Raw genomic sequence first — 10,016 nt, forward strand, 5'->3', positions numbered from 1 at the left:
ACTCTGTAGTAATTTCTCCAGTTCATCACCTGCCATTTCACATTTCACTTCATGCCATTTCACAAATCATGTAAAATACTACATGTACAGTCATCTAGAAACAGAGTTTAAGAGTCCGATAAAGGCAGATGATTTAAAAGGTTGGGATTTTTTTCCAGAAGAACAGAGATCAAAATTTCCTTCACAGCAACACTGCCTTTACGCACAATGCTGCAGATCTTTCTCATGCTTTCTTCTTCGGTTGAAGTCGAGTGTGATTTCAGAATATATTTCCTCATGGATGATTTGCTTCTGAAGCAGTTCATCTGCAATGGCTTTCACATTCTTAACGCTTTTGATAAGACCACTCCAATTTCTATCAAAAAACTGAGCTTTATCAAAGTTCACAGCCACTTGTGGAGTCTTATGTTGTTGTACATTTTGAAACCAACTAGACTCAGCTTTGTTTGGATCGATGTTGGTTAATTCTTTCCAAATTGTTGCAGTCCATACTGGTTTCTGATCATCCACTTGGCTGAGAATCATATTGATGTCATCGACCCGAGTTTGTTTGACCTGAAAGAAGTTTGGCTCGATGTCACCTCTTAGCTTGATCTCTTTCGGTTGGACAGAAGCACCAGGAACCTCAAGACTGTGTTTTTTCATCATCTGCAGTGGGGTTTCAGGTCTTGAACACTTGATTTGATGACTTGGCCTTTCCTCTGTTTTAATTTTTTTTGCAAAAACAGAATCTGATGGAAAAAAATACACATGGAGAATAATGGGGTTCTTTTTTGTCATGAAGATAAGTAGATCACAGTGCACTTTCACTGAAATCCCTAGTTTCATAAGCACTGTTTTAGGAGAAAAATATGGTTGCAGTATTCTGGCATGAAAACGAGTCAACTCCACTGATTCCAAGGTTATTCCCTCATTTTCAACACTGAGGAGCTTCACAGCATCTTTGAGAGAGGGGTCAGACTCTGCTAAACAGGTGTAATGAGGCAGATGGGCCTCCTCCAGTTTCCCTGAGATCACGCTCACATTGATCACTGGACCAATTCGCTCACACTGAAGCCTCTCCAGCTCTTCACTGAGGAAACGTCCATCCACTGCACGATACTGGAGAGTGACGTCACCAGCACAGACCCATCGCATTCTGGTCCTGCTGCACTCGAATCGACCCGCCTGAGTGCTGATCCTGAACTTTGACCCTCCTTCATCTGTACAGACTGACGGCTCCACCTGAACCCACTGATCACAGTCGACAATGTGAACACAAGACTGACAGTGAAGATTCATTTCAGAAGGTTCAGGCGCAGAGATGTTCAGTCTAGAGAACAGAGATGATAATGATAAATGAACTGACCAATGTATGAAAGATCAACATACAAAAAACTTTTTTTTGTATAAAATAATAATGATCTCACTCTTTCAGCTCTTCCAAAACCTTTGGTTTGAAGTGAATCTTCACTTTCTCATTACAGCTGTGACTCCAGTCCTCTTCTGTGCACTGGTCAGTGAGTTTACTGCACTTCCTCCTTGACAAACATTGAGGAAACCAGAATAATGAAAAGATGCTAAATAAATTACAAATATAAAATACTGTAATAGTGTACTATTTAATTAGGCACATACCTACTAAATGGAATAACATTTCAAAAATTAGATATTAGATATTCTCAGTAATGGAAGTTTTGTAGATTTGATACTCCATAATTATCTATTAATCGATCTACTTTGTATAAGCAATTCACCTTTTTTTGTGATTAAAATGAAATAAAGTGAACTTCCTTATTCATCATTGGATAAAGTCAAATGCACAAACCCTTCAATGGTCACAGTGCAGTGTGGATCCATCAGTGATTTCTTCAGTAATACGAGTCCGTCCTCCAACAGCAATCCAGTGACACTGACACTACAATATTGCAGTAACACAAACAGTAATAAGCAAAAAAGTCTTCATAATACATGCAATACATGTGACTTTTTAAAGTATTATTTATGAGAGAGAGTTTAAAGTATTATATATGATGAACAAATCTATAATGGCTACATAGATTTAGAGTCTGTCCAACAAATAACATGTCAGTTATCATGTGCTCATGCAAATGCTCGTACCTGAGCTCCTGTAGACTGGTGCTGGTCTGGACGAGGGAAATTATCCCAGAAGCCCAGCTCTCATTCAGACTGAACACCTTCAGATCCAACTTCTTCAAACCCACAGAGGGAAATGAAGACCAAAGCAAACTGACATGATCCTCAAGAGCTGAAGAGCTGCAAAAATATATTTTACCACAACATGTATAAATAACAGTAAAGCCACTGATGAGATAAATAAAGTCAATATTAAAATAATTAATTTTCTTACTCTTCTGATAATTTTCCTGCCTTGCTGAGTGTCTGTAAGAAGAGCGTCCAGTCAGTGCTGGATATGTGAACATGTAAGACTGATGTTGAAGACTGCTGGAAATGATGGATTCTTCTCTGAGGAACTCAAAGACAACCTGAAACAGACAGAGACACAGAGGAACATTTGATAACAGCATCATACACTCACCATGAATATACTCTGAAATATAAATTATTCCATTTTGATAAGAAAGATTACAGTATGTGCAATAGATTCTTACAAGACATCTCCACGAGTGACTGACAGATCAAGCGTCCATCTGAGACTCTCAGCACTGTATTCATCCTCTTGAACTCTACCAAGTCAGAAGAACAGATAACTTGTTTAAACAACTAGTAATTTAAAATGGCAATGATTATGAAAGTAATTTACTTCAGTTCTCTCAAGATTTTTGATTCCCCGAGAATCTGGATCAAATCTCCAACTTCTGACAGATGTTCCACTGAAAACCTTAAGTCAAAAACAAAAATCATTTATAATGTTAAATGTGTTACTGAATGTTTTATTAAAGTAAGCCATGACATATTCGTGATATATGGGCCACATAAAAGTATGGTGAATATATGACAATTAAAAGTGTCAATGAAGAAATTATGGAGAAAAATAACAGAGCCCCGCACAGGACATGCAGGAAAAAATAGTAGGCTAATTTGTGTGCACGATTTACTTTTTATTCTTGCATGTCATGTGCAGGGCTCCGTAAAAATGTTTTATAAAATCTAGTTAAAAATGCATGTGCATAGAAATGTCATCTCTCTATTCATGTTTATTTCATGTTTTTTCATCAATCTGTCTGAATTAATTAATTATCCTTAAAAAGTCGAGTAAAAAATAACATTTTCTTGAATACAAGTGTGTGTACACTTGAATCCTAATCATTACTTGAAAATGCTATAAAATTAAACAATTTATCCAAATTAACAACAACAACAAAAACAATCATGCATTACACTGACCTCAGAGTCTCACACATACACAGTGCTGGCTGAAGAATCTTGAGTTTATCAGCTGTTAAATCACAGTACATGAGGTTCAGTTCTCTGATGTGTGGACAGAACTGAAGACAGCAGCGCCCAACAGTCTGTGCTCCTCAGGGAAATGTTTGACAGATCCATGAAGCTGTGAGTTTCCAGAGCTTTCCTGACAAACTCCTCATCCTGGAGCTCATACAGACAGTGGAGAGCAAACAACTCAAATCCATACTGGCGTGTCATTGAATGAATCCTTTTTATCAGCTTTTTCTTCAGTTCACTTTTCTTTAGTTTTATGTTGTGAGGAACAGTCAAATTGATCTTTTCAAAGAGTGAGCTGCTCACCGTCTCGTTATAGAGACCACAGAGAAACATCATGAATGAAGGGATGGGATTTGATAGTCTACCTCGGAAAATTGGGGGTGATCTGTAAATTATAGCTTCTGATTCCATCAAGTAAAACAGCTCACTGACTTTCCAACAAGACTCTTCCTCATCCAGCAAGACATAATAAAGAGCAGTGAAAAACTCCTGAAAGCTGAAATGGATAAACTTGAAAAATGGTTCATGTTTTTCTTTTCCTTTAAGATCATCTTTACACAAGAACAAAGTAGTAGCAGGACCTTGGCCAGTCTCAGCCACACTCTTTTCATCAAAAAAGACTTGCTGATTTTGTATTCCTCTCTCTGCCAGCTGACCCAGACTCCTCAGCATGGTGAGGACAGACTGACTCTGGCCATGATGCTCCAGAAGAGTGGACACAAAGTGAACATATATGGAGGTGGTTGTCTTTAGTTTTTTCAACATAACCTCACCATCAGTTGAGTTTTTCTTTAGACAAAAACAGACCATCCAACATAGCAAAGGCACAGAGCAAGTAGTCAAGAGGGTTTCATTTGCTTTCACACTCTCATATGTTTTCTTGCAGAGTTGCTCATCCTGAAAGAACTTGTGGAAGTACTCCTGCACCCCTCTCTCAGAGAAGCCCACAATCTCAGTGAAACGCTGAGGTCCTTTGAGGAGATTGCTTAATTCTGCAGCAGCTGTATATCTAGGGGTGACAATCACAGATGACCCCAACAGCAAGAGATCCCTCAGTAGGCAATTGAGAATGTCTATAGTTGGGGCTTTCTGGTATGGATGAGTAGGCGATAATATTTGAATGTGTGGATTAAATGAGAACTCATCCATTCCATCAATGAGGAAGAGGACCTTCTCTGGTGTTAACTCTAGTATCTGTGAGATCTGATCTGATGTTAAACTGCAACTCCAGCTCAAGAGCTCAGACAAGCTCATCTCCTCAGAAATACACTTCAGCTCTTCACACTTCAACAGAAAAATTTGATCAAAGTGTTCAGAGTAAAGTTCTCCAGATGCCCAGTCCAACATGATCTTCTGTAACGTGAAGGATTTACCTCTTCCAGAATCACCACTGAGAATCACAGATTTCGGTGTGTGTCCGTCACTGTCGGGACTGAACAGCTGGTCTATTCTAATGCTGTGATTCTTGTCATTTGATAACAGTTGAGATGATGTTGTTGTTCCAGAAGTGTGAGGAGACCTTACATAATCTTGACAGTATTTCTCAGTCTGCTCTTTGCTCTTCTGAATGATCACTGGTTCAGTGTAACGGGCGGCCAGTTCCACACGTTCAAAGTTAGATATTGTCACAAACTTAAATATATTAAAGCTGTTCATGCTTTCATCAACAGCAGGGTGGATTGTTATAATGGGCTCCTCACTGGCCTTCCCAAAAAGACCATAAGACAGTTTCTGCAGAACGCTGCTGCCAAGATTCTGAGCAGAACCAGAAAATAGGAACATATCACACCAATCCTCAGGTCTTTACATTGAAAGTGAAAAGTGAAAGTGACATGTGATGGCCAAGTATGGTAACCCATTCACATTTAGGATTGATTTTAAAGTATTACTACTGGAATTTAAATCACTCAATGGCCTATTGTAGATATGCTCACTGAATATAAACCTAACCACTCAGATCATTAGGATTACATCAGCTAGAAATACTAAAGGTTCACTCAAAGTCCGCTTTTTGTCCACTTGAGAAGTTTATCTATGCATCATCTTTTTATTCTTTTTATTCCTTAACTGTATCTTCTTTATATCTCTTTTAATTCCTTGTATAACTGTTTTAATTTTCCATGCTTTATTTTGTGATTATTTTGATTCCTTTCTGTGTAAAGTACTTTGAATTACCATAGTGTATGAAATGTGCTATATAAATAAACTTGCCTTAATGAATGAAGACTTGTCTTTTGGATCCACGATTCTATAAGCTACAGAAAACGTGAAACAAAAACAAGTTTAAATGAATAAAAACAAAAATTACAAACAAGGACCTGTAATCATGAAATGCATTAGAAGTTAAAATAACATGTGCTGAAAAATACCTTTAGGCTATCGCTTTCATAAAAATATTAAAACCTAAGGATGCTATAGGCATCAAGTCAAGGTAAAATACATGCATTTTGGTTATTTACAGGTCATAGAGGACATGCATATAAAATCCATGACTTTGTTGTGCATCTGTTGTATGATGTTGCATATCCCTTTTTACACTCCTGTTAATAAGCAAAATTCTCAATTAGTACAAAAACACTTTGTTAACAGGAACTTTTGACACAACAGTGGCACAACTAAATGACATGCTGTGAATAAAACTTTCATCACTGGTTAATTGCGATAACTGTAATCGTTAATAAAGGCTACACTCTAAAAACAATCTGTAAAAATAGGTCAGAATGTAAGCTACTGTATTCATTTGACCGGATTTTCCCTGTTTATTTTTTAGAGGTGTTTTACCTGTATTTTGAATTTTGAACTTAATTGCACTGTGCTTTAGGGTTAACGGAAATGTCTGTAAAAATACTGGATAATGTCCTGGTAATTTTCTGCCAGGTGTCCGGGTTTTTTTCCAGATTTTATTGTATTTTTTTTTGTGTGTTTTTTTTTACAGTGTATGATGAACTGTACATCCCTAATGTCATTTCTGTTACACTATAACATAATGCAAGACTCATTTTGTAACAGTTAACATTATGTAACAGTAAGTAAAATTATCTCTTCTGTTTATTACCTGTTAGGTCATCCGAGAGATTCATCAATGCATTTGCTAGTTTATTAATGCGCTGGTCTGCAGGTTCCAAGTCTGCAGAGAGAGACTGGAAACATGAACATGAAGAAAAATATTTCAGCACAATTTTCTTTCTTTTTGAAATAAAGGTTTTCCAGAGATTAAAAACAGAGCTTGGGATGGTTCATAAAGAGCACATCTACTGTGTCTGTTTACATGCAGTGAGATTCACCATTATTTAATAAGAGCAGCACAATACTCAGCATCACCTGACAACACTGAAAAGCTCTCATTTGTAGTCTTAGGGAACATATTCCTCTAGTGGCTCAAATTAATAATCAATTAACCATAAGAATAAGTTTTTTTTACTGACCGACTGGAGTTTAGTCTGCAGCAACTCTTTCAGTAGAAGGTTTTAAAACTCACCTTGCCAGAAACACCACACTTGCTCTCAACATGGTTTATCAACATCGTCTCTCCAACCTAATACCCAATACCAAAATATTTTAAGTGGTGCACGAGTTTGTTAAAAAATATGAAGTATGTTATTAAGTAAATATTAAATATTAAGTTATTTTTATACAATTCAAAAAGTCCACATTCACACTGCAATTTTGAAATTACTTCAATTCTGTACACAAACCACATCAACATTGAATCCATTTAAAATGTACAGTGCAAACTGAAATGAACAAATAATTGTTAATCACATAATAAAACATAAAAAGTAAAAAATAATCATTGGAATTTTGATTCAAAAAGGAGGAAGCAATGCTAATATTATTTAGGCTAATATTAAGATTCACATAATGTGCTTCACATAAAGTATCAGTTTTTGTTCAGTGTTTGATGTTTATAATGCACACTCAAAACATTTTTCTTGTTGTTTTGACGTGTTTAAGTGTTAGCATTAGCATAACCCCAGCTGCATACCTGGATCTCACTCCTCTGTGCTTCAGCTGATACAGTCTTGTGGATTTTGTGCTTGCCCATCATACACAGGTAACAGATACACTGCAGGTCAGTCAGACAGAAATATTCCAGCGGTTTATTATGTTGAGGACAGATCATCTCCTGCAGTCGTTCATTGGCATCTGTTATTTCATGTCTCTCATCTTGAAAGAAACTGTCATGTTCTTTGAGGTGAAATTGACAGTAAGATTTCAGACACACCAGACAAGACTTGATGGCTTTGTTTTTGTCCCCAGTACAGACGTCACACTCACACCAAACAGTACGAGCAGCTTGTAGTTTTGTCGTCTTGAGTTTCTCCAGCACTTGCATGGTGTTTTCCCCTAAAACAGGTCTTGGAGTGAAGGTCTGTCTGCACTGAGGACAGCTGTAGACTCCCTTCTGATCTTCTTTATTCCAGTAGTCTGTAATACAGCGCATACAGTAACTGTGTCCACAGGGAATGGTCACTGGTTCCTTCAGTAGATCCAGACAGATTGGACAGATGACCTGATCCTCAGCCACAGAAATACTGGCTTCTGCCATTTTTCTGCAAACACAAATACACACAGCAGAACAACAACAGCCTAAACAGCGTAACAGTCAACCATTCCAGCTAACATGCTTTATTCTTAAATAAAGTGAAAGTCCCATGTAAGGTCAGGCAGACTGGATCTTAAGAAATACCTGCTTCTGCCCATTTCACATTTTACACAGAGAGAGACATACAACAGCTCAACGACACTGTAGTTTCTCTATCTACTGAGAAGTTGAAATTGTTTCCTGGTTCTTGAGATGTGGACAAAGGGCAAATTCCAAACACCCATTTCATGCTCATTCACCATGATCAGTGTTTCCTAGTTGGGCTCTTGCATCTTGATTGTTTTGTTCGTTTTTCTCTGGCTGCTTTAATGTGTTCAGAAAACACATTTACTGTGTCAGAGGAATCTGAGACAGAATAACATCAGGTGATCTTGGCTGTTAATTAATGTCATTGTGAAGTGGTCTGATTCATTGTTTATATCTGGTCTCATTGATTATAAGTGAGTTATGTTATTAATTTGTATACATTTTGTGCTGCTGTGATACTACTATGATCATCAGACATTCTGAAAAATTCTGAAACTATATTGTGAGCATGAAATCATAAATTGGTGTGTTATTTAGACACTCACAGACATCAACAATCAGCATATGAAAGACAACAATGTCAGCACACCAAACTCATTCATGGCTCCCAGCATGCATTGCAGCATGAATACATTATGTAGCTGAATTATTTTACTATTTAGACATGAATAAACATGATTGTCACCATTGTTGAGGTTTGCATGATGAGTGAATGTCTAAGTGTGTCTCAACATTTACACAAGAAGGTTGTAGTGTTTTTGGAAGATTTCACACAGATCTCTTCAGTAGTGATGGGTCGTTCGCGAATGAGCCGGATCTAAGAGCCGGATCGACGGGAGCCGGCTCGCATATCTGAAGAGCCGACTCTATTTTAAAAAATATAGCCTATAGAAATTAAATCATTATGTAGGCTAATAATGAAATAAAGAATGATTTTAATTGTATTTAAAATAATTGACTAATTCAAAAACCAACAAAAACATAATTTTATAGGCCTAAAGGCGCACACACATTTGTTTCGACTGTCTGATCAGCCTCACATTCTGTTCCTGTCAATCACACTAGAGATGAGGATAACCGCGGATGACGTGACGAAAAATAATATTAATAATTGAATTAAATTCGGGCGGGTGGCGGTTGAACCAATCAAATGAATAAAGTTTGCCACTAAGCAAACCTGCAAGCTATGCCCAGCTGTCAGTATTGGAGGAGGCCTAAACGTGTCTTCGATGAGAATGCCTGCGTTATTTTGTTTCGATATTAGTTATATTTTAAAACAGCCAGTCGTAGCCTACCACTCGTGAAATAGGCTAGGCATTTAAAAGAGAGACAGATTATGGTCTGATATGACTCAGAAATGACATCGGCAATTGCCGCGCAAGATGTTCAGAAGAACGCAAGAGCTAAAAAAAATAAAAAAAGAAGGTAAGAAAAATAGTCAGTCATAACTTTGCCCATTAATTAGATGTGCAAGGCAAGCAGACAAGTTTTTGGGTTGTTATGGACAATTAAAAATGTGGATATTCACGTTGCACAGTTGTGTGGTGGACTTTCAGCGAGTTAAAACATATATTTTTTAAAGAGCCGTTTGTGAGTCAAAAGAGCCGGCTCTTTTCAGTGAGCTGAGTCAAACGAGCCGGCTCACGAAAAAGAGCCGGAATGCCCATCACTACTCTTCAGTGCTACAAGTGCTCTTTCTATCACAACACTTTTTTATTCATTAATGCTTCAACTTCAATTAAACCAGTCATAAAACTAAAGCACTAATTTGATAGTCATTAAAAAACATATCAGTCTGCTTTTTGAACTTTCTTACTGAATACATAAATGTTTGCTTAAAACACTCAAATCAAGGGTCAAGAGCCCAACTAACGCAAACACTGATTACCATCATGGTGACAAGTTCAAAAGGAAAACCTTTATCTCAGTAAGAATATTTGTATGTTTGAAATAAATAAAGTCAGCTGGTTTGTAATAA

At 37.2% G+C, this 10,016-nt stretch overlaps 2 protein-coding genes across 2 annotated transcripts; both read right to left on the bottom strand.

Annotated features, from left to right (window-relative positions):
• Window positions 1-54: 54 nt before the first annotated feature.
• nlrp1 (NLR family pyrin domain containing 1) lies at window positions 55-5,252 on the bottom strand. Its single transcript, XM_084119927.1, is given in 11 exon segments — window positions 55-255; window positions 257-1,312; window positions 1,410-1,520; window positions 1,808-1,897; window positions 2,101-2,256; window positions 2,351-2,416; window positions 2,418-2,486; window positions 2,613-2,687; window positions 2,765-2,842; window positions 3,349-3,462; window positions 3,464-5,252. Coding segments are annotated over 11 exon segments (3,687 nt in total). The 5' UTR covers window positions 5,188-5,252; the 3' UTR covers window positions 55-107.
• Window positions 5,253-6,324: 1,072 nt separating this feature from the next.
• Window positions 6,325-8,147, bottom strand: LOC311087206 (E3 ubiquitin/ISG15 ligase TRIM25-like). The gene is made up of 2 exons (XM_084120470.1): window positions 7,391-8,147; window positions 6,325-6,545 (listed from the first exon to the last, which is right to left on the bottom strand). The coding sequence occupies exons 1-2, from the start codon at window positions 7,952-7,954 to the stop codon at window positions 6,441-6,443; spliced, it is 669 nt and encodes a 222-aa protein (XP_083976596.1). The 5' UTR covers window positions 7,955-8,147; the 3' UTR covers window positions 6,325-6,440.
• Window positions 8,148-10,016: the final 1,869 nt, after the last annotated feature.

This window comes from Abramis brama (genome assembly GCF_963993115.1).
Source record: "Abramis brama genome assembly, chromosome: 7".
Lineage (NCBI taxonomy): Eukaryota > Metazoa > Chordata > Actinopteri > Cypriniformes > Leuciscidae > Abramis > Abramis brama.

Excerpts from the sequence above, each read along its gene's own strand:
- LOC311087206 (XM_084120470.1), bottom strand. The coding sequence starts at position 7,954 with ATGGCAGAAGCCAGTATTTCTGTGGCTGAGGATCAGGTCATCTGTCCA. Across the intron at positions 6,546-7,390 it reads CACAGAGGAGTGAGATCCAG|TCTCTCTCTGCAGACTTGGA; the intron begins GTATGCAGCTGG and ends TCATGTTTCCAG.